General features: G+C 43.0%; 1 protein-coding gene across 2 annotated transcripts in view; it reads right to left on the reverse strand.

Annotated features, from left to right (window-relative positions):
- The window catches only part of BBS5 (Bardet-Biedl syndrome 5), a 63478-nt gene extending 49488 nt beyond the window's left edge, over positions 1–13990 (reverse strand). Inside the window, exons 1-3 of one of the 2 annotated variants that reach the window (XM_030210491.1) lie at positions 13834–13990; positions 6465–6547; positions 1838–1903 (exon numbers count right to left, since the gene is read on the reverse strand). In XM_030210491.1, the coding sequence (XP_030066351.1) occupies positions 1838–1903; positions 6465–6547; positions 13834–13895 (211 nt within the window). In that variant the 5' untranslated portion in view covers positions 13896–13990. The remainder of the gene's footprint in view (positions 1–1837; positions 1904–6464; positions 6548–13833) is intronic. The other variant, XM_030210492.1, reaches the window with a different exon arrangement.
- Between the last annotated feature and the right edge of the window lie 11550 nt (positions 13991–25540).

Genomic DNA, 25540 nt, shown 5'->3' on the forward strand with positions numbered 1-25540 from the left:
CATTCTGGGTGACTTTCTATGGGCTTTCATCCACTAGAGATAGAAGGCCAAAGATCTCTTGCAGTTTAGAGTTTACAGTGCACTTTCACCTTGAAGGACAAGTGGCTTCGGGAAAAATGTTGGCAGAACAACTGACTGGTTAAGATGAAACTCCAACAATACCTTAGGAAGGAACTTAGAATGTGTGTGCACAAAACCTCTCTGTTATTGTAAACCTTAGTATAAGGTAGATCAACAATTAAGGTATGTAGCTTACTGATCCTGCTTGAAGAAGTGACCACCACCAAAAACCAAATATTCCAAGGTTATGTACTTCAAGTGGCATGTATCAAGTGGCTTAAATGGAACTTTTATCAATTGGGAAAAGTCAACATTGAGATCCCATGACACTGTGGGGGGTTTGATGAGGGGTTTTAGTAGAAATAATCCCTTCAAGAAGTGAACAACTATAGGTTGAGCAGAGATGGGCTCCAACTGCACCGAGGTAAGCCCTTACAGAGTTGGTCTTCAGACCTGACTGCGACAGATGTAGAAGGTATTCAAGCAGTTTTATGTAGGGCAAGAAAAAGTATCTAGGGCCTTGACCTCAAACCAGATGACAAACCTCTTCCATTTGGAACCATATAGTCGCCTGGTGGAATCTCTCCTGGAAGCAAGCAGAACCCGAGTCACATCGTCTGGAAAGTTCAAGGAGTCCACTTCTAACCTCTCAATATCCAAGCCACGAGGGCAAGGGACTGGAGGTTAGAATGTAAGAGGGACTCCTTGTTCTGAGCGATGAGGGGTGGAAAGCATTCCAGTCTGAAAGCACCTTTGGAGGCTAGCTCCAGAAGCAGAGGGAACCAGATCTGAGGTGGCTAGAAGATATGCAACAGAGTGAACACTCTAGAGGGAGAGTGCAAAATGAGAAGTAGTCTACAAAACCTAGAAGACAAGTCAAATAATTGGCAATTAACCTTTAATTTGATGAACTGCAAAATATCTGGGGTGCAGAAACTCAAGGGAGTTGAATGTGACAGGAGGGAAGAGGCTAATGTGCACAGATCAGGGAAGAGACCTTGTGGTGTCTGAGGATCTCAAGCTGGCAAAACAATGTGAGAAAGGGTGGCTAAACCTAGAAAGATGCCAGGCTACACAGGGATGGGCATATCCACCAGGATGGAGATGATAATGCTCCTGTATAAGATTCTAGTAAGGCATCATTTAGTGTACTGTGTTCAGTTTCGGAGGTCTAGCTCACTAAGTACATAAAGAGACTGGAGTCAGTATTACTGAATATTTAAATATGCCTTTTTCAATTGAGGGGAAGCTCAAGAACTAGTGGACGTAAGGCTACAAGAAGATGGTGGATGCCTGGAATGCCCCCCGAAGGAGGTGGTGGAAGCAAGAATGTTGCTGGAATTTAAAAAGGAGTGGGATAAAAACAGTGGACCCCTAAAGGGCAAGAGAATGGACACTAAAAATGGAGCATCTCAACTGAAAACATCTGTGAAACAACTGTTGTGCTTATACTAAGAAACCATGTAGAAAGTAACCTCCACTTCATGGCAGGTGCAACCCTTCAAAAATAAAACCAAAATCATGGGGAAAACAACCTGAACTGTACAGCAGGTACTGCCTTGGTCAAGATAAACAAAACTACATCTTTTATATACAGAAATAAATATGATAGCAAGGCATCAAAGCCCCAAGCGTTCTTGCAATACGATGCCACTTTTGCCATACCACCTGCACTACCAGACGCTTTCATTCACCCAGCACTGTTATATAGCACTTGATACTGTGTATTACATATGTGTGCTGGATAAGTTATTATTTTTAATATTAGAGTACTTACCAAGGTTGACTCGTGGTAATGCTATGGAATGCCAAATAATCCGTAAATTTGTCACCAGTAGTTTACCTAAAAGTAAAGGGAGAAATGTTCTTAACAAATCAAAAACTAATCCAAACTCAAAGTCACAATGCTGTGTCAAAAAAACAAACAAACAGAAGACACCTTTTAAATGAGGCTGACACTTGAAAAAAAATTTCAGCAAATGTTGACGAGAGTCCCTTCCACTGTTCCCTCTAAGCTGTATGGCTGCGCACCTTCTGGTAAGAGACTGCACAACCATCCTGTTCCACTGCGCAGCCAGTGAGACCTGCAGCAGCGGTGGCAAAACAAAGTACAAACATTGCAAGGTCACACTATACGTACCCTCGGCTGTCGGTCCTGCCCCCTTCCGACATCACTTCTTGTTCTGGGGCAGAGCCAGCAGTTGCCTGATGTTTGTATTTTCTTTTGCCGTTGCTGCTGGTGGTTTGGGGAAGCAGCAGCAGCGGCAGAGATGTTGGGAAAGGAGGGAGATGCTGGATTGAAGTAGGGAGGTGAGAGGAGGCAGACGCTGGAAGGAAGTAGGGAGGACAGAGGGGCACATGCTAGAAGGAAATGGGGAGGACAGATGGGCAGACGATGGACAGAATTGGGGAGGACAGAGGGGCAGTCGATGGATGAAAGTGGGAAGGCAAATGCTGGATGGAAGTGGGGAGGATGGATGGGCAAGCGCTAGATGGAAGTGGGATGGAAGAGGGAAGAGAAGGGGCAGATGCTGGATGGAAGAGGGGGAAGAGAGAGGGAAGATACTGGATGGAAAAGGGAAAAAAGAGAGGGAAGGTGCTGGATGGGGGTGGGGAAGATGATAGCATTAGTGAGACACTGGGGAATAAGAGGAAGTGAAATAGGAAAATGAGGGTGAGTGACAGAGCTGTACGTAGACACAGTAAAAAGAAGCAAATTGAGGACCAGATAGTAAGAAAGAATAAAATCTGGACAGAGGCAGAAAATAAATTAAAGAAAGCTGAAAGGAAAATGAGGAGAGAAAATTGACAGATGGACAGGAAACCCTGGTAAGATGAGGAAAGTAGAAATCAGAGTCTGGGACCAACATGCCTGAAAAAAGTAAACAGACAACAAAGGTAGAAAAGAGAATGTTAAGATAAAGTAGCGTGGTAGCTGTGTTATTAAATGTTAATAAATAAAAACAGAAAATGGAAATAAGGTGTTATCTTACTGGATTAATTATAATACCTTTCTGACTAACTTTCAGAGACCAAAACCTCCTTCCTTAGGTCAGGACAGGATACCATTAACAGCAGTATACTGTCCTAACATAAGTAAGGAGGTTTGGGCTTCTGAAAGCTCACTGATTTAGTGTAATAAAATTGTATCATACTTTTCATTTTTTGTTTTATTTGTATTTGCTAATTTGTAATGTAGTGGTTGGAATATGTCAGTTTTTGATATTTATGTCTGCTGTGGGACACGCATTGTTTTCTCTTTCTCTGGTGCTGCACTTTATGAAGAGTCTGGTTTCTTGGGGGTTCAGTTTAATTTTAATTTTTGTGGTTGCTTAGTCTATACTGGGTGAGGGTATGTGCTCTGTGTGTGGTTTTCTGCTAGCACTAACTGCATGAGCGATCTGTTCTAAATCTGGTTTGTTTAATTTTCCAATAGGGTTATTAACGTTCTAGTGCTCACTGCAGTGTTTGTGCTACTGTCTTTTCTTAGGTAGGTGCTCCTTCCCCAACACCCGCCCACTCCTAGGACAACTCTTCATTTATAGTCAGTTATTGTAATTAGGGTAATAAACAAGGAGTGCTCTTATACAGTTTTAAATACATTTCATTACCATCTAAGAAGGAAACACTAAATAAATCATACAATATACTACATAATCTAAAAGACACTTTTATATTAGGCTAATATCCTTATACTGTAGCAAGTTTTAAATTATTGAAAAACTCAAAAACACTAAGATGGAGTCAGCAGCAAAAGGGAAAAGGGGTGCTATCCAGTCTTTTGCATTGAGTGTCACATGTATGATTATCTCCCAGTTGGTGAGATGTTATATTTGTGTGCCTGATGCAAAGAGCTCCTAGCTCTCAGAGAACGTGTCCGTTCTCTTGAGGCTAGAGTAGCAGACTTGGTGGAGCTGAGGGATGTAGAGAAGACCCACCTCCAGTCTGGTAGACTTTGTGCTACCTTGGAGGAGGGAGGTCTCCTAGAAGGAGAGCATCACCCTGGTGAAGTAGGAAGTACTCCTGTAGCCAGGACCTGCCCACCAGGGGATGCACTATCCTCTCGCACCGAGGATATGTCTCCAAGTGCTGCCCGGGAGGGAAAGGTTAGGACAGCTGTTGTAGTTGGTGATTCGATCATTAGGCATATAGATAGCTGGGTGGCTGGTGGATGTGAGAATCGCCTGGTGACTTGCCTGCCTGGTGAGAAGGTGGTGGACCTCACGTGTCACCTAGATAGGATTTTAGATAGTGCTGGGGAGGAGTCAGCTGTCTTGGTACATGTGGGTACCAATGACATAGGAAAATGTGGGAGAGAGGTTCTGGAAGCCAAATTTAGGCTCTTAGGTAGAAAGCTCAAATCCAGATCCTCTAGGGTAGCATTTTCTGAAATGCTACCCGTTCCACGCGCAGGGCCCAAGAGACAGGCAGAGCTCCGGAGTCTCAATGCATGGATGAGACGATGGTACAGGGAGGAGGGTTTTAGATTTGTTAGGAACTGGGCAACATTCTGGGGAAGGGGGAGCCTATTCTGAAAGGATGGTCTCCACCTTAACCAGGGTTGGGCCAGGTTGCTGGCATCGGCATTTAAAAAGGAGATAGAGCAGCTTTTAAACTAGAAATGGGGGAAAGGCCGACAGTCGCTCAAAAGCGCATGGTTCATAGTGATAGGGTGGATCGAATTGGTAGAGGGGTAGCATTGTATATTAACGAGAGCCTTGAATCAAATAGATTGAAAATTCTGCAGAAAACAAAACACGTCTTGGAATCACTGTGGATTGAAATTCCACTTGTAAAGGGGAAAAGGATAGTGATAGGAGTGTATTTTTATTTATTTTTGTTACATTTGTACCCCGCGCTACTACCATCCGCCTGGCCAGGATGAACAGAAAGATGCAGAAATGTTAAAGGAAATTAGGGACGCAAACAAACTGGGCAATACAATAATAATGGGTGATTTCAATTACCCCAATATTGACTGGGTAAATGTAACATCGGGACACGCTAGGGAGGTAAAATTCCTTGATGAAATCAAGGAGAGCTTTATGGAGCAGCTGGTACAGGAGCCGATGAGAGAAGGAAAAATTCTAGACCTAGTCCTTAGTGGAGCGCATGATCTGGTGCGGGAGGTAATGGTGCTGGGGCCGCTTGATAACAGTGATCATAATATGATCGGATTTGATATTAGCTTTGAAGTAAGTATACATAGGAAATCAAATGCGTTAGTGTTTAACTTTAAAAAAGGAGACTATGATAAAATGAGAAGAACGGTGAAAAGAAAACTTAGAGGAGCGACTGCGAGGGTCAAAAATTTACATCGGGTGTGGATGCTGTTCAAAAACACCATCCTGGAAGCCCAGGCCAAATATATTCCGCGTATTAAAAAAGGAGGACGGAACACCAAACGACAGCCGGCGTGGTTAAAAAGTGAGGCGAAGGAAGCTATTAGAGCTAAAAGAAAATCCTTCAGAAAATGGAAGAAGGAACCAACTGAAAATAATAAGAAACAGCATAAAGAATGTCAAGTCAAATGCAAAGTGCTGATAAGGAAGGCTAAGAGGGACTTCGAAAAAAAGATTGCGTTGGAGGCAAAAACACATAGCAAAAATTGTTTTAGGTATATTAAAAGCAGGAAGCCGGCAAAAGAATTGGTTGGACCGCTAGATGACCGAGGAGTAAAAGTTGTAAGCAGGGAAGACAAAGCCGTAGCGGAGAGATTAAATTAATTCTTTGCTTCGGTCTTCACCGAGGAAGACTTGGGAGTGATACCGGTGCCGGAAACGGTATTCGAACCTGACGAGTCAGAGAAACTTAATGAATTCTCTGTAAACCTGGAGGATGTAATGGGGCAGTTCTACAAACTGAAGAGTAGCAAATCTTCTGGACCGGATGGTATTCATCCCAGAGTACTGATAGAACTGAAAAATGAGCTTGCAGAGCTATTGTTAGAAATATGTAATTTATCCTTAAATCGAGTGTGGTACCGGAAGACTGGAGGGTGGCCAATGTAACGCCGATTTTTTTAAAAAGGTTCCAGAGGAGATCTGGGAATTATAGGCCATTTACATAGTGATGTACCTAACTTAGTGGCCACTTAGGGCACTAAGGCTACTCAGGTCACTCCTCGGCACCCCTCCTCCGAGCACGGGGGTGTGCCGAGGAGGAGTATGGCTGTCAGCTCTGCCAGTCCCCTGCTCCAGAACAGGAAACTAATGTCAGAGGTGCAGGGGACTGGCAGAGCAGACAGCTGCACATCTCCTTGTCACACTCCCTTGCTGCCTGCACCTGTGGTGAACCTCCCCCACCCCCGCCCTTGGTACGCTAGAGCATTTACATGCAGATAGGGTGGAAATACTTCCATAAACCATGTTATCCATGCTTTTCACACTCGCATCTACAATTACCTCTGTCTCCATTGTTTCCTTTTGTATCTTCTATTGAATCCAAACAATCTATGAGGGTCTCCCCAGGTCTTGTTTTCATTTGCCTAAAAACACAGATGAAAACTTTTCAAATTCCAAATTTAAAAACTTTTTTTTTTTTGTTTCAATACTTTTTTTATTGAAGTACTCATCAATACATGGTAACAAGCAAAAAAATACAATATCCGACTCACCCGTCGGACAAACAACACACCAAGTGTCCCCTCCATAACCCTACATCAACAATAACACCACCTCGACTTCAATCTTATTTTTTTAGTTTCCCCCCCCCCCCCCCCAATACTTCCAATTCAAACAAACAAATTTTTTTTTTTTTTTTTTATATTAAAGAATCCCAAACTCCTATATAAAGATATCCCTCAACCACTTGCTCCTGCTCATCTAACCGGTTGCAATACACCACAACCCCCTTAACCCCCTCCCCCTACTCCCCTCCCCCACCCCCTTACCCCTTAAGCCAATGATAACAACTTGCCCTCCATCAGTTTCCACCCTCTTTGATGGATCCAAAAGCAATCCCTTCGTACAGCTGTTTGTCTCTCCAAGAAAAATAAATACCTCACCTTCTCCTTCCATTGATCCATGCTAGGCGGAAGAGAAGATTTCCAAGAGGCTGCAATCAAACACTTCATTGCCGCTAATCCCCACCGGAACATCCTCTCCCGCCACCACTCCAACTTAATCGGGCTAAGCCCTAGTAAGCAAACTTGGGGAGACAAAGGTATAGGCACCTGAAGCAATGCAGAAAGCACCCCCACCACCGACTCCCACACAGACAATAATCCCTCACATTCCCACCATACATGCAAAAACGACCCCCGTACCTCCCCGCATCTCCAACATATGTCAGATACCAAAGAAACATTTTATGAAGTCTATCCGGCGTATAATACCACCGAGTAATTATTTTGTATGCATTTTCCTGAATTAGCACACATACTGAACTCGCTCGCACACCCCCCCAAATCCTTTCCCATTCCTCATCAGTAAAAGTCTTCCCCAAATCCCTTTCCCAAGCCCGCATAAACTTATGCTTAGTCCATTTCCATCCTCTTATATACTTATATATGATCGATATGGGCCTAGGATGTTTTCCCACCAACAACCAAAGATTTTCCAAGCACTCCCCTTTAATCGGATCTCCCCGTAACCAACCCTGCTGTATAGCGAAATGCCTTATTTGCATATAAGCAAAAAAGTCCCCTTCCGGTAAACCAAACCTTTCCCTCAGCACATCAAACGATGCCCACTTCCCCCCTTGAAAGCCATCCCGAAATCTAACCAACCCCATTTGAGCCCACCTAGAGAAGGTTCTATCCCATTTCCCCACTCTAAACTTCCCCTCCCAATTCAAAAGGCCAATGTAGAAACCCTCACTCCCCCTCCCCATCGCCTTCTAGCCACCTGCCAAATCTTTAGCAAATGGCTCAGAAAGGGACTGGTCACCCCTCCTTCCCCCTCCCTTCCTCCCTGTGAATCCCAGAGCAACGTAGCCAGGGGTTGCAACCCGGAAAGCTCCTGTTCAATTACCACCCCCGCCTTTCCCTGTGCTATATCCCAATCCAGAATAATCCTCAATTGCGCCGCCAGATAATACCATTCTACATTCGGTACTGCCCTGCCTCCCTGCTCTAATGCCCCCCACAAGACTTCTCGCCCTATACGGGGCCTTTTGCCTCCCCAAATAAAGCTATAGATCATCCTTTGAATTTTACTCAGTACCTTTTTAGGTATAGGCACTGGTAAGGTCTGAAACAAGAACAACAACCTCGGCAAGACATTCATTTTTACCACCGCAATTTTTCCCCACCACGACAACCAAAGCCCTCTCCACCTCATCAAATCACCCTTAATCTGCTGCATTACCGGATCATAATTCACTCTGAACAAATCCTGGACCTCCCTGGGAATCTGAATCCCCAAATACCGAAATTTGTTAGTAACCCATCGGAAAGAAACTATTTCTTGCAACCTAACTCCCTCTATATCCGAAATATTAACCCCCATCAATTCACTCTTGTCCATATTAATTTTTAGTCCCGCTACCCGTCCAAAATCCTGGAAGATCTCCACCACTACCCTCAATGTATTCCCCGGATTCCTAAGATACAATAGCACATCATCTGCGAATAATGCCCCCCGATGTTCCTGCCCCCCAACCCACAACCCTTGCAACTCTCTATGCTCTCGAAGACAAATCGCCAAGGGCTCCATATACATCGCAAATAACAAGGGCGAAAGAGGACACCCCTGGCGAGTTCCCCTCTCAATCTCAAAGAATGAGGTAAATTTATTATTAACCCTTATACACGCCCTTGGATTTGTGTAAAATGCTGATATCCACGCACTAAAATTCCCCCCCAGCCCCATTCGTTGTAGCACTTCTTCCAAATATACCCATTTCACCCTATCAAAAGCCTTTTCAGCATCTAATGCTAAAAAGGCCACAGGATCTGTCCGCTGATGAGCTAACCACAATAAATGAATAGTGCGTCTGATGTTATCTCCCACAGTCCTCCTAGACACAAATCCAGATTGATCTTTATGAACAAGATTCGGCAACACCCGTCTCAATCTATTAGCCAACACTTTAGCCAAAATTTTGGCATCCACATTAAGGAGAGAAATGGGTCGATATGCCCCACACAACGTGGGATCCTTCCCTGGTTTCCTCAAAACTGTAATTCCAGCTTCCACCATGGACTGTGGCAACTTTTCCCCTTTTAACACCCCATTCCCCACCCGGACTAAAAGATCCCCCACTTCCCCCTGAAATAACTTATAAAATTTCCCCGAAAACCCATCCAACCCCGGAGCCTTCCCGTTCTTCAAATTCTTTATAACCCCTATAACTTCCTCACCCCTAATGCCTTCATTCAGCTGCCCCTGCTCTACCTCAGTAAGCCTAGGTAACTGAATTTTATCCAAATAATGCCCAATCTCTACCCTTGAGATCCCACCCTCCTCCCTATATAACTCCCTATAGTAACCAAGAAAACAATCCTGAATTGCCGAATCCGTATAACACCACTCACCCCTCCCATTTTTAATTTTTTGTATATTTAACCTAATCCGCCTCCCCCTCAAATATCTAGCTAACTTTGCTCCTCCCTTATTGGCGAATTCAAAAAATCCTTGTCTCAATTTAGCTATTCCAAACTCCACCTCCCTCATCTGCAACCTAGAAAGTTCCTGCCGAACCTTACAGAGATCACGCCAATCTCCTGGATCCTGCGACCTCTTATGTCGAGTTTCCAGATCTACTAAACGCCGCCTCAGATCCAAATCTAACTTGGCCCTCTCCCTCTTCCTTCGGGACCCCCATTGGACAAAAACTCCCCTAATCACAGCCTTCATTGCATCCCACAAAGTTCCATCCTTCACTTCTCCATTATCATTAATCTCCCTATATTCCCCAATGGCCTTCCTAACTGCCTCTACGACCTGCACATCCCCCAAAAGTGATTCATTCAATCTCCAAAACCCCTTCTTTGCTCCTCCTAAAGAACCCTCCAAAGTGACCCAAGTTGGGGCATGGTCCGAAATCTGGATATGCTCTATCTCCGCCTTCCTCATGGCTCCCCACAAATTACGATGCACCCATATACCGTCAATACGAGTATACGAATTACCCGCATGAGAGTAAAATGTATAATTCCTCTGTGTTGGATGCATCAGTCGCCAGCTATCCACCATCTCCAATCCTCGAAAAAACTCTTCCAATGCTCTCCTACTTCTCTTACTACAGTACCCGCCCCCCAAGGAGTGATCCAACCGCGCATTAGGCGTAACATTAAAATCACCTCCTACCACAACCAACCCCTGCACAAAGTCTTGTAATTCCCCCAGAAGCTTTCTAAAAAACCCTGCCTGACCAGAGTTAGGAGCATACACATTAACCAGCGTGATTCCCATCCCTTGCCACTCCCCTCGAACCGCCACACACCTCCCAGTTGAATCCTTAAATTGTTGATTAACCACTAACCCAAACCCTTCCTTCACTAAAATAGCTATCCCCCTTACCCGCCTGTCATCCTTCCCCTGATGGGCCACCACCAATTCAAATGCCTTCCTATTTAGCATCGGAAGGTCTCGTGGACGCAAATGAGTTTCTTGGAGGAATACAATATCCCACTTAAGTCTGCCCAATTCTTTGAAAACTATGCTTCTCTTCCCCTGATTATTCAAACCATTAACATTCCAGGAACCTACTGTCATTAATTCTGGCACATCCCTTCCCCCTCCCCCCCTCTGTCGCCCCAAACCCACCCCCCCTTGACCCCCTCTTCACCCCCGTCCACCCACCCTCCCTTTCCAACTGGCTGACCCACCTCCAGATGAGCCTGCCATCCCCTGAGGAATAAACGTCTCCCAAATGGCCCAGAACCCCTCTATCGATTCACCCCTAACCCCCCTCCCCCCTTACATCAAACTCCCCTCCCCCACACACTTACTCCCTCTCCCCCACCCCTCAACCAACCTCCACAGCCATCCAAAACCCCCCCACCCCTCCTCCCTGCCACAACACTCCACATAAACCCTAACCCACCCCCCCAAACAACTCAGAGTGCCTACATAAATCGCAAACCGTGCCAACTCTGTAAGCCCCCCAAAAGGTTACTCCTCATGTCCACACCTAATCACTTTAATAAATATTATTGTCCCTTCAAGTAGCACTCTGTGGTCGTTTTCGTCCATCAGCCCTCACTGTACGCCACTGAGATGCCAATTTCTGAGGAGACGATCTCAACTCCTTTCCTTGGATAGTGGACTCCCCCATCAACGGCAGATCCTGGCATCCCATCTCCTTCAGGGCCACCCAAGCCTCCGATACCGATTTTACTTTCCTTGATTTTCCATCCACCGACATCCACACTGCAAATGGAAACATCCAGCGATAACGCAGCCCACGACCTCGCATAAATCTTGTGACCTCCTGGAAGGCCCGCCGCTTCTGAAGTGTGGCCCATGCCAAATCCTGGAAAACGCTGACTTTACAGTTCCGCCAGTCCCATGTTTGCTGCTTTCGTGCGGTAGCCAATATGCGCTCCTTAGTTGGGAAATCCGCAAAGCAAACAATTATATCTCTCCCAGTGCCCTCTCTCATAGGGCCCAGACTCCGATGAGCCCGCTGTATCTGCCACGTGGTGGACTCATTTTCACCACCAGGCCCCATCACAAAATTACAAAAGTCCTCCACCACCTTAACACAGTCACGAAACTCTGCAGTCTCAGGAATACCTTTGAATCTGAGGTTATTCCTCCTAGACCGGTTCTCAAGCTCTTCCAGCTGATCTTTTACCTCCTGCAGAGCCTCCGACTGCCTTGCATCAGCTCCTTTCACTGAAGACAACTCCTCCCGGATCTCTTCCACCGCTTCCTCCACTGTCTCTACTCGCGTGCCCAACTCACCCAGCTCATTCTTAATATCTCGCAGGGACTCCTTCACATCGCTCCTGACTCCTGCCATGTCCTCCCGGAGCTCCTTAAGCCACTGCACCAACTCGCGCTTCGTCACCTCTTCCTCCAGCGCACGTTCCCGCACGCCCGCGCTTTCTTCCTCCGACTCCGATTGTACCGCTGCCATGTTCCCGCTCTCCTCCGCTTCGCTTACAGAACCGGCTCCTGCTTTCTCCTGCTTGCGTGCCGAAAAGCGGAACTTTTCTAAACTTTTTCTAGGCGGCATCTACTTTCCTTCCCGATATTTTCACAGCACTTAGAAGGCTAATAACGGCGAATCGCTAATTTTTAAATAGTCCCGAACGGAGCTATTCACTCAAGCTGCCATTTGCTCGGATGACCAAATTTAAAAACTTTTGTGCTTAAGTACAGCTCCATCATTCAAAGTGCTGAAAGTTTGTGAACCCCAAGTATAGTGAGAGTTACAAGCTGCTACCATGAAACCCTCGTTTAATTGAAATTAGTCTTTATACAATAAAAAGAGCATACATTTTTTAACTCATTTTTCTTGAGACAGAATATACAGAGTAGGACTAATTAGGCCAATATTCAAAATAAGTTATATATACTGCCGGCAGCTGTGAGTGTACAATTTCTCTACTTGTGTATTTTGAAAGCTTCCACAAATAGTCCTGGATAAAAAATTAGACTGTTGGACCGATACAATCTACTTAGTATGGGATTAGGTTTGGAGTGGAATAAAAGTGAGCCAAATAATTATCTGGATTGTGGCGATATTCTGCCACCATCCAGATAACTTATGTTTATTATCCAGATAGCTTATGTTTATTTTATTTATTTATTCACAGCACTTGATACACGTTATCCATCAATGGTGTCTATGCAGCTCAAAACAGTAAAACAAATTCAGTAGGTGGGGGAGGGTGAGGGCTGAGAGGAAAACAGGCAAAAGAGCAAAAAAGTGAAGGCAAGTTGAGGAAGCATTAGGAGAAGGAGATGCTGAAGGTCTCACGGAAAAGGTAGGTTTTGAGGAGCGATTTAAACGTGCAAAAAGAGGGATCAGTTCTGAGTTGAGGAGTGAGAGTGTTTAGGCTTGCCGAATAGTATATCTAATCTAAAATGATAGTGCTAGCATAGTGACCTCACTATCTGTGTATTCAGCACCACCTGTATGGATAGCAGTGCAGAATATGCACAATTAGCACCAGCACCTAAAATTAATGTGGTCCACCATACAAGCTGAAAATATGAGTCATTCAAAAATCAGTTTCTGAGATAAGTGAATCTCTAGTTTCTTTATCACAATTACCTAAATAAAAGCAGGTGCTTATTGGGTAACAACTAAACCACTCATTGACACCATTAAAAGGGTGAAAATAAGGCAATTGTCCTGGACTCCCACACCACAGAAGGCTGAAAGCTGAAAACGATACAGCCTGCCAGTGTGCGGTAGGGACCCCTCTCAAATTTCTGTGCTGGGCTCCATCATGTATAACAACACTGGTCCTTCTATTAGGATCTACTGGCTCCTCCTAGTGACTTAGACTGACAACTATGAGAAACAGAATGTTTGGGCTCAACAGGCAACATGGCATTTCTTATAGGAAAATGTATTTTGGTATGCCAATATTGTATTGCACAGACTGGAAATGTTCATAATATAACTTAACTACCTGCCTCTCACCACACGGAAAAGGTCATGTAGACTACCTATTTCTATGTTCCACCTCACCCTGTGACGGCTAATAGGAAGGAGATAACACAAAATCAGTGGAGATGAAAAGGAAGAGAACTGATGGTGGTGGCTGCCTAGGGAAAGCTGGAAGAGCTACCGCCTTACTAATGCAGATTTTTCTATACTGCTGCCTTGCCGCAACTTTCCGACAACTAAAGAAAAGAGAACACTCACTGGGGTGAAATATCAAAGCGAACGTCTCTGTCCTCCCACAGCGCATCCAAAACAGACAACATGTCTCAGGCTTCTCTCGTCCCCACCATCAGTCAGAACGGAGATTAAGGCTCGCCTTTGCCTTAACCTACCAGCCGAAGCCTGTGTCACCACAGCAACCCCAGTACGGCGTGCGGGAAGGGACAATCTGCTGGCGTTGATCTCTGAGTTATAGGCGTCAGTTCCTCACGCATGCGCAGTGTCAGTCCACCTAGGACGACACAGTCACGACACAATAAGAGGTGGTAGTAGTAGTCCTCAAGCATTCTGTCGGGGTTGGTGTGACGTGTGAGGGGTCTAGCGTTTCTGTGTGGATGCTGAAGCCCCGGTGCTCACCATAGGAAAGATCCTGGAAATCTCGAGGCGATAGAGGAGGATAGATATACTGCACAGGGAGGGGAGGGAACAGAAGAGATACTGGGCACCTTGGAGGAGGCATTTAATGGCTGGTGTTCTTTATACTAGGTTGAGCATGGAGAAAGAATGGCCATCTAAGTTTCAGAAATGTAGTTATTTTCAATACAAAGTCTCTTAGACTTCCTGGCTGGTGTCATGATTGTCGTTGTCTGGATGTTGCCATGTCTGAGTAAGTGGAACCAATGTTGCAGCCATCCTTCTGTGACTTATGAAGAATTCCACAATGGCCCTTGTAACGTTTTCTCTTCTACTGGAGACCTGTCACAGGTTCTTCTTCCTGCCGCGTCCCACCTCCTGTGTAAAGTACTTGTATAGGAAGAAGGACCTGTGTAGCAGAGCGGAGCTAGCAGGAGAAAAGACAAGCAAGTAAGCAGGCCCAGGGGGGCACGTGGGCCTGGATGGGGGTGGCACACAGACCCAGAAATGGGGCAGTGCGTGGGCCCGGAGTGGGTGTTTGTCCTGGGCCCAACTTTGTCTCTCGGCAGCCCTGCATCTGCCATTTGAATGCCTAGTCTTCTGATTTCCTAAGGTCTTCCTGCAATTTTTCACAGTCCGCATGTGTTTTAACCACCTTGAATAGTATTGTGTCACCTCACTCCATATCATTTATAAATATGCTAAATAGCACCGGTCCCAATACCGATCCCTGTGGCACTCCACTCTTCACCCTCCTCCATTGAGAGAAATGACCATTTAACCCTACCCTCTGTTTTCTGTCCAATAACTAATTCCTAATCCACACCAGAACATTGCCCCCTATCCCATGAGTCTTTAATTTTCTGAGGAGTCTCTCATAAGGAACTTTGTCAAAAGCTTTCTGAAAATTTAGATGCACTTCATCAACCGGCACACCTTTTTTCCACATGTTTATTCATGCCTTCAAAGAAATGAAGCAAATTGGTGAGGCAAGACTTCTCTTGGCTGAAACCATCCTGACTCTGTCCCATTAAACCATATTTATGTATGTGTTCTGTAATTATATTCTTTATGTGTTTTTCCACTTTTTTACCCAGCACTGATGTCAGGCCTACTACCAGTCTGTAATTTCCCAGATCACCCCGGAACCTTTTTAAAAAGTCAACATTACTTTGGCCATCCTCCAATCTTCAGGTGCTATAGATGATTTTAATGGCAGGTTACATATTACTAACAGCAGATCAGCAAGCTCATGCTTGAGTTCTTTCAGGTCCCTTGAATGTATGTCATTCGGTCCAGGTGATTTACTACTCTTTTTTAATTGGTCAATTTGGCTCAGTATGTCTTCCAAGTTCACCGAGATTTCTTTCAGTTCTTTGCATCATAACCCTTGAAAACCATTTCCAGTACAGGTAGATCTCTTACATTTTCTTCCGTAAAGACCAAAGCGAAGAATTCATTCAATCTCTCCACTGTGGCCTTGTCCTCCCTGAGTTTGTGAATAACTGGTGTTAAATTGTGTGTGTACTTTGGTTTCTTGAGATCAGATTTGGTCTAGAAATACTCTCTGTGTTATATTCATAGCTTTTCTATGTTTCTGAAGCAGAGATTGGCAGTTTCTGTAAAGATTGTCACACAGTGGCAATACAAATACTTTGAAGCCACCATGCTGCTTCTTTCATTTTCAAAATCTGAGTTTGTAGTTCATGAGGTTGGTACAGTCACAGTGGTGAGATTGTGTGGGTAGGAGGAGGATGCCCGCTGAAATCGTGCGTGCAGATAGAAAGCAGACAGAACCTAGTGATAGCAATATTTCACACAAACATTTCCCTGGTACAGAAAAATCTTCTGAGGAAATGGTTTTTGGCATACAGTTTTTTTAAAAGAAAAGTAGTTACTTATAAACTAAGGAAAAAACAGGTTATCATAGACTATTTCTATTCTGTGCATTGGCACTAGATTAGTTTAAAAGTGACGTTTTGCTGTTCTAAACTAAATCGTAAAAGATGCTGTCATCATTTTGCAAATGGAATCTTCTTACTACTTCCTAAGTATCTTGCGCACAAGTTAATGCTGTCAGATACATCAAAATCATCCCTCATTTCACATTTATTTAATATACCGCAAATTAAACAACTAGGCAGTTTACAAAAAAAGGTAAAATAGAAATGGCGGGCGGAAAGAAACATGAGGAGGCCTAGGTTATAATTGTAAATCTTATGGATATAAATTTAAATATAGGTATAAATTTACTCTAAAATACATGAGGGTGGGAGATAGTGAAAAGAAGCAGACATAGACTACAGTGAAACCTTGCTGCCAGGGATCATGGAAGTGGAAGAATCAAACAGAATTGATTAAGTTGAGTGGGAAACACCTAGGAGAAAAAACAGGCTGTAGAAATTGCCTTGAACTTTTGAAATGATAGTTCCAATCCAGACAAAGTTCAATAGGAATGGTATTCCAGAGTGAATGGGGCCACAACAGCAAAACAATATCTCCGACTTGTGTGTGAATGAATTTGAAGCTGGGAAGGTACAACAAAAAATGTGGTTGGGAAGAATGTAAGGGTCAAATTGGTGAATAAAGGATAAGGGATCTGTATAGTAATGGTGAGAAACCTGAATGAAGGATTTGAAAGGTCAAAACAAGAATCTTAAAATTAATCTGGTGATGAATGGGAAGCCAATGTTCGATTTCAAGGTGAGGGGTAACATTATCAAATTTATTAGCACCATGAATTAGTTTACAGTATTCTGAACTAGTTGTAAACAATGAAGTTGAAATTATGGCGCATCTTGGAGAACTGATTTAGAGTAGTCCAGGCATGAAATGATTGAGTGAACTAGCAAGAGGAGAGCAGCTGTATAAAAAAAAAGGAATGAATCACACAGATATCTATCTTATTGCAAAACAAGATTCCTAACTACTGAGGAAATATGGTTTGCAAATGTCAAACAATTGTCAATCACAACTCCAAGAATTTTGGCTATCCTTGAGCTGGAAGGAAGCTTAAATCAGGGGAACCTGTTAGAGGGAAAAGAAGACCAAGTCTTAAAATGGGTTCAATTTCAATCCATTTAGGGGTGAAATATATAAATTGCGCTTAAAACATTAGCGTTAAAAAAACTGCTTAAGTGCTATTCTATAAGCCATGCTTAAAGTTAGGCGGTTTACAGAATAACACTTAAATGCAGAGGTCACGCGTAAATTTAGACACATCCATTTGAACCAAAGAAAATGTGGTGCAAATGCCCCCACCTAAATTTCTGTATGTAACTGGAATCCACGTCTATGCTGTGCCCTGAAATGCCCATGATCCTCCCATTTCTGTGCCCCCTTTACTGGGATGCATCTAAATTTACGTGCATACATATTAATTGATTTCAAGTAGTGCCAATAATTGCTTGTTAAAAAGCCAATTATTAGCACTAATGGGCTTGTTATTCAATTAAATTTCATGCACAATTTTTGGCAACTTTTATAGTAACATATTAACATAGTAGATGATGGTAGATAAAGACCTGCCCAACAAGATAAACTCCACAGAAATGTGCGACTGAAGTTAGGCACCATGCTTTATAGAATAGCAAGCTGCAAGATGTGCACGCAAACTTTTAAGACTGCCAATTAATATCAATTAATTGTTAGCACCCAATTTTTAATGTTACTGAGCTCATTAGTCAATTTATCTGCATGCACATCTCTGATGCATGCACAAAGTTGTGCATGGAAATTTGGGTGCGATATATAGAATCCAGGGGTTAATGCTTAAAAGGGCCCCATAAGTACTAGGGCGGTAGGGCTACTGCACTGGTAGCATGCAGAAAAACTGCATTACTGTGGGGCATACCCAGGTGCCTTGCAGTAGTTTCGTGTTTGCTGTGCAGTGTCTCCCATGCCAGAAAATATTGTTCTATTTTCTAGCGCAGCGGCGTGGTATAGGCATGCCTGGCAACAATTGGCCATTGCTGTGCGCTGTCCGATTTTCACCGGGTTAGCCCATGAGCCCTTACCACCTGCTAAATAGGTAGCAGTAAGGGCTCAGGCAGTAAAATGCCCCATGCCAATATTTTTATTAGCACATGGCCATTTACAACTTCCATTTAAAATAATGGAAATTCCGGCTAGTGTAACAAGTGGCTCAGCGCACGGCAATTTCACATGCCCACACTACCGCAGGCCACTTTGTACCACAGCTTAGTGAAAAGACTCCTATGTGTCTTCAAAAACTAGATGAAAAATAGAGACCTTCCTGCCCAATTAACATAGGTGACCCATTATAAAATTACCCTCAGAAGTCTTTATTTTTTAACACAATTCATCCTTATCTATTTTATACTGCAGTTAATTGGCGACTATAAATTAGACTGCAAAACAAACTTCATTTGATTAAAATCTTAAAAAGGAACTCTTCTACAAGAAAGAAAAAAAATGAATTAATATATAACTTAAAAACTGTTATAGAATTAAACTAGACTGATCTAATGCAAATTCCTGTTACAATCACCACCATCATATATTTATATAAATAGTAGAATAAGTACTGTACATTGCATTTTTAACAAATGGAATCTAAACACATATTCATAAAAAGACATTTTGAATATTTGTCCTTTTTCTGTCACAATATAACACAGGAAGGCATTAACTGGCTAACCCCCCTGATTACGAAGACGCACTAGTGGCCGCGGTGTGCTAATGCCGACACAGCACATTCACTTTGATTGGGCTGTGTTTGCATTAATGTGCAGCTTAGTAAATGGGGGGGGGGGGGGGGGGGGGTAAAGGAGACAACAATCAACCTCTGAGGTATTCTTGTTCATAAAGTGAAAAATGAAGTGCTTTGATATACTTGAGGGGTATCATAATGGTCTTTTGTAGTGTAAAATGGCAAAACAAAGTATCAGTTGGCAAAATAATCAAACCTTGGCATATGGAATTCTTCCCAACCTTTCTGCCTGTGGGTGTGTGAAAGTATATCTGTATGTGTGTGAATGATAGAGTTTTGAGCCCCTATGCATAATTTATTTACAACTAGTAAGAAATGCCCGTTTCTGGAAAAAATGAAACGGGCGCTAGCAGGGTAATCCCCCCCGTCCTCCCTCCCGAGTTGCAGACACCCCCTTCGTGCCTCCATTCCGAGTTGCACACCTCTCTTCTTCCTCCCTTCGTCCCTCAGTGACGTGGTTGCGAGGGCCGCCCTGCCCTCAACGTCATTGCGTTTTGACGCGAGGGCCGCCCTGCCCTCAACATCATCGCGTTTTGACGCGAGGGCGGAGCTACAGTGACTGGAGCCTGCAGGCCAAACCGGATATCTCGGGCGCCTCAAGTTTCCGGCTTGAGGCTTCAAAGTGCCTTTTATATATATAGATGTTCCTTTCAGATGGAAAGAAACACTAAACCAGGTGTGATAATTTATCTAGCCTTTCAGTGTTACTATCAACAGTTTATGTAACTGCTGCAGTTGCTTCTCCCACAGAAAAGCATTGGGACATTTTGGGGGCCAAAGGTAGACTTTATTTCTACTGCACCCCTAGTCTGATCTGGCCCATTTTTTAATTCAATGTGTATTTTCCCCCGGTTTCTTCCCCCACATCATATCTTGGCCTGTTCCATTCTGTTTTCAGACAGTTATTTTGACCATGGGTATTCCATTGGGTTGGAAATAATGAAAAGCCAAGAAATTCTCCTTGACGAAGCTGGAGAAGATCTTGCTACAAATGTTATATATTACTCAGATTTTGTTGTACTCAAAGAATTTGAAACATAAATAGTCATGTGGATTAACTGGCTAGTAGTGGAGGACAAGACTACATTGACACAATGTTAGGGTACAATATTTTATTTATTTATTTGGCATTCATATCCCACATTATCCCAAGCAAACTTGGGTTCAATGTAGCTTGAAAATACAGTGAGACACAGCAATTGTTGATGACATTATGATAAATTGACTGGCTCAGAACATGCCAGAACTCCAGCTGACCACAAGTAAACTTTATCAAAGTATAAAATTTCCAAGCAGGTATTTGGGGGGTTGCCTGCACAGAGTGGCAGTTATAACCCTAAACAGAATGGTCTTAGGTGTAGCCTCCATGCAATGGCAGTTACAGCCTTAAACACCTTTCTGGGCCAGTTCCGTCTATCTGGCATTATGTACAATAGCCCTTATTCTAGAAGCTCTGTTCATGTTTTGGACATCTGAAACCCAGCATTTAGACATCCAAATTACATGGATGTCCATTTCCTCATTTAAAAAAGCTGGGATATGGATGTCTAAAACTGCAGTATGTCCTTATGGTAAGGGGGTATGGTCTGGGCCGTTTTGGGCAGTACTAGGAAAGGGCCAAAATATGGATGTCCAACTCTGGTTTCAAAGAGGGAAGGGATGTCTATGTCCAAAATAATGGATGTTGATATTTAGACCTGGAACCAAGTGTGTCCAAATTACAGAAAGGTGTTCCAGTTCAGCATCTCTCTACAGGAGGGAGGGAAGTCAAATTAAGCATGTTTCTGTTCCTGGAGAGCTCGCAATTAAAAAAAACCCACAAATGTAAGAAATTCATATAGAGTTGCAGTGAGATTTTAACTAGGGACCTCTGGTTTTCTGCCCTTGTTCTCGGCCTTCTGCTCTATTAGGCTACTCCTGCACGTGAAAGTAAATGTGGCCTTTTAATAACATGGACATTATCGTGCTAATACAGTGATGTCCATGTCCCTTGTTTTGCCTAGTTAATAGTTTGGACCTTTTAGGTTGTAAAATGAGTGTTCATGCTGGACAGAGCCAGCACTTGGACATCCATTTCCCATGTATTTTAGATCAGGCTGTATGTCAGCAGATCCTGTTCTAAAATGCATGAGCAATGGGCGTCCATATGCAAAGTACTGACTTGGACATCCTTATTCTGAGTTGAACATCCTTTCTAAAATCTGTCTCAAAGTTATTATAGTACACTTTCATTTTGGGCCAATGTTCTGGAATGCACCACACTTAGGAGCCCTTTTACTAAAGGGTTGCCACTTGGCAATCATGAACTACCACCGGCCCAACGCAGATTCCAGCGATAGTTCCACCCCCAGTGCATGCCATTTCCGGCGCTACAGAAAATCAGGTCTGATTTTCTAGCACAGGGGTTACCTGGTAGTACTCAGGCAGCGCACAGTTACTGCTGGGTTAGCTCAGGAGCCCTTAACGCCACCTCAATGAGTAAGTAAATGCTCTCCCCCAAAATGGCTGCAAGGCAAGTGCGAACTTATCGCATGGCGATTTCTTATTTTAGCCTTTTCACCTGCTGCGGTAAAAGGGGCCCTAGCACGCAGCAAAAATGGCTGCCGCCATTAGTACAAGGCGCCTTTTACTGCAGCTTAATGAAAGGGTCACGTGGTGTGCTTTTTTTGAAACCATCTACATAAGTACATAAGTAATGCCACACTGGGAAAAGACCAAGGGTCCATCGAGCCCAGCATCCTGTCCACAACAGCGGCCAATCCAGGCCAAGGGCACCTGGCAAGCTTCCCAAAATGTACAAACGTTCTATACATGCTATTCCTGGAATTGTGGATTTTTCCCAAGTCCGTTTAGTAGTGGTCTATGGACTTGTCCTTTAGGAAACTGTCTAACCCCTTTTTAAACTCTGTCAAGCTAACCGCCTTCATCACATTCTCCGGCAACGAATTCCAGAGTTTCTGTCTGAAGTTTCTTCCTATCACAAGAAAATTTCACGGTATAGTAAACATGCAATCGATTTCCTCTCAAGACTGGAAAGGTGTACTCCATATAGTATACAAAATGTCAAGTTGTTTTGTACACTTTCTCCCACAATCTATAAAAGTTGTTAAAAATTGCATGGACAAATTTGGGTGCACCCAATTTGCACACACAATTTAATTGAATAATGAGTCAATTAGTGCTAATTGGCTTTTTAACAAGCAATTATTGGTGCTACTTGAATTTACTTAAAATTTACATGCGTGATGGTTTGAGTGTGTTATCTTCATGGTTAGGGGTTATCAGAAATGAAACCTCAGACCAGGCATGGTTATTTAATCTTCATAGTCTTAGTTTTTCACAGGGGGGGGAGGGTGGTTGGTGTATGGGGGCGATTGTAGAAACGCTGGATGATAAATCTTAGTAAGCTTTGTTTGTAGTAATTCTGTTTTCATGTTAATAAAAATATTCTTTAATAATACAATTTACACATGTAAATTTAAGTGTGGGATCTGCACATAAATTTTACGTGCAGTTCCAAAAAGGGGGTGTGGTCATGGGATGGTCATGGGCAGATCGGGGGTGTTCCCACAATTTATGCGTGTTATAGAATAATGGGGATCCATATCTAATTTAGGTGTGGGGATTTACACCAACACTTCATTGGTGTAAATGGCTGTGTCTAAATGTAGTCATGGTTCCTGGCACTAAGGGCTATTCTATAAATGGTGCCTAAATGAAATGGTGCTAAGCCACCTAGATTACTGCAATGCAATTTATGCCGGATGCAAAGAACAAATCATCAAGAAACTCCAAACTGCCCAAAACACAGCAGCCAGACTCATATTTGGAAAAACGAAATTTGAAAGCGCCAAGCCCCTAAGAGAAAAATTTCACTTGCTCCCACTCAAAGAACGTATTACGTTCAAAATCTGTACTCTAGTTCATAAAATCATTCACGGCGAGGCCCCGGTCTACATGTCAGACCTCATAGACTTACCACCTAGGAATACAAAAAGCTCATCACGCACATTCCTGAATCTCCATTACCCCAGCTGCAAAGGACTAAAATATAAATCAACATATGCATCCAGCTTCTCCTACATAAATATGCAACTATGGAATGCGCTACCATATGCCATAAAAACAATGCATGACTTAACAAACTTCTGAAAATCACTAAAAACCTACCACCTGTTCAACAAGTCATACCACAACGATCCATCCTAAATTCCAGTCAACGAAACTTATACCAGAACTGGACATAACCGAACTCTCTATACCTGATTGCCTCATCAACTTGTTACAAATGAACTTTAACCCTACACCACTCTGTTTCTTATCTCGATAATGAATTCTCTTTAATTGACTACTAATCTACTTGTTCACTTATGAACATTTAATGCAATAATTTCCTCATGCCGAAAATGGCGATCGCCATTACGGAATAATGTAAGCCACATTGAGCCTGCAAATAGGTGGGAAAATGTGGGATACAAATGCAACAAATAAATAAATAAATTTAAGCGCTGTTTATAGAATAGTGCTAAACGCTATTTTTTCAGTGCTGATTTTTTAGGTGCTATTTGTAGAATTTAGTCCTGTGTGTCTACGCTGTGTGTGTTTGCTCAATCCCTAGTACTATTAGTGTACGCTAACCATGTAGATGCCCATAAAATTCCTATGGGCATTTACACGGTTAACACGCGCAAAAAACGCTAGCATGTCATTGTAAACAGGGCTCTGGGTCTTTAAACCACTATATGGCTGTGTTCTCGCTTGACTGGTTGGCAACTGGTTCACAAGATTTTATATCAGGCATCTTTTATGGAAGTGTGACAGACAGACGCTGGCTTTTATTTTATAAGAGAAAAGTTGTTCAGAAATATTTCTTGTAATCCACTTTTTTTAATAAACATATGCAAGTGTTTTTCAGTGCACACCCTGCAGCCATGTCTTCAGTTTTCCTAAGAAATCAGCACAAATTCTTCTTTTGCTAGGAAACTGTTGAATGCACTTCATACTTCTGTAAAGAAAATAAAATAAAATATGTTATTACTGATAGCAAACAGTTTCTACAGAGTTGACCCAATGGCCCCATTGCAGTACTATCTATCACTGCACAAATCTGGGTTTGATTCCTGCACCCAGACTTATAATCCTTAGGCCAGCCAAAAGAAGGGACGGCGGTTGCATAACTATCTATCTCTGTACAGCAACTACTAGTGGCCAATACAAGAGTGCACTTGTACTGGATTCTAAAAGGAGACACAGTCCATACCCGACGGCCAGATTGGAAGGAAGGGAAAAGATATAAAACTGAGAGTATAAGCCATCTTGGGCAAGGAAATAGCTACTATATTCTCACTGTAACTTGCCTTGAGCTTGTATCTGGAAAGGTGAATAATCAAATGTAAAATTCAGAATCATAGGCCTTGGAGGCCTGTAAAAGAAAGTTTATATGATTCGCTAGAATAGAGGGCTGCTGGACCTGGAAGCCCATTCTGTGCAACAGGAAGCTTTAGGGCAGCAAACAGAAATGGATGGGAAGTAGGGCAGCTTGAGGAAGATCATTAATACATACTTAAATAATTAAGGGACCCTTTTACTAAGCTACATTAGGTGCATAATGTAGCTAAAACTAGAATACTGCGGGACCCGCTCAGGTGTCCTGTGGTAACTTCCAAATGTGTGTGTGTGCTAACTTCTCAGTAAAATATTTTTTTGTTTTGAGGGGGTGTTACTGTGCTAGCCAGTTAGTGCAGCTACATTACTGTAAGTTAACTGTATAGAGTACAGATACTGCTTGAGCTCACATGGTAATTTCCAAAAATAGCTGTACACTAATGGCAACATTAGTGCATGGTCATCAATGCAAAAAATGGAAAAAATAGGCCACTTTATGGCTTTGGTAAAAATGGCCTTAGCATACCAGAAAGATCTTTCTAAGCGTGCACTAAAGCCCATTTTTACTGCTGCTTAGTAAAATAGCTCCTAAAATAGTATATACAAGTTACAATCACTTAATTTTATTATTAATGTTGGATTTTGCTCACACCTTTTACAACAGTAGCTCAAGGTGAGTTACTTTCAGGTACACTGGCTATTTCCCTGTCCTTGGATGGCTCATAATCTAATTTTGTACCTGAGGTAAAGGAGGGTTAAGGGACTTACTTAAGATCACAAGGAGCCACAGTGGGATTTGAGCCAGGCACCCGTAGGTGTTAAGCCTGGTCCTTTAACCACTAGGTCTACTCATCCACTTGTACAGTAAAGATAAGCAGGAGAATTTCTAGAGGTATTGGGCACAGCATCCTGTCTTTGATCACAAGTTTCCTGCACAACCTAAAAAAGTAGATAAAATTTCTAATAGCTCATTTCAAGTGATAAGCAGTAGCTTTCCAGTGTCTACCTGGCTAATTTTTTTTTTTATAGATATTTCCTCCAGGAACAGATAGAACCCCTAAAAATGGTAAAGGGTTATAAATCCCATTTTAGGCCACATAAAAAAGGAATTTGTTCCTTGGCAGTTAGGAAAGTGGGCAACTTGGCAATTTAGGAATCCAAGGTACAGGCTGGAAATAGGAATGAACAAAAGGGGCAGCTGTCAGAGCCAAAGCCCTT

Source organism: Microcaecilia unicolor, chromosome 7 (assembly GCF_901765095.1).
Source record: "Microcaecilia unicolor chromosome 7, aMicUni1.1, whole genome shotgun sequence".
NCBI lineage: Eukaryota > Metazoa > Chordata > Amphibia > Gymnophiona > Siphonopidae > Microcaecilia > Microcaecilia unicolor.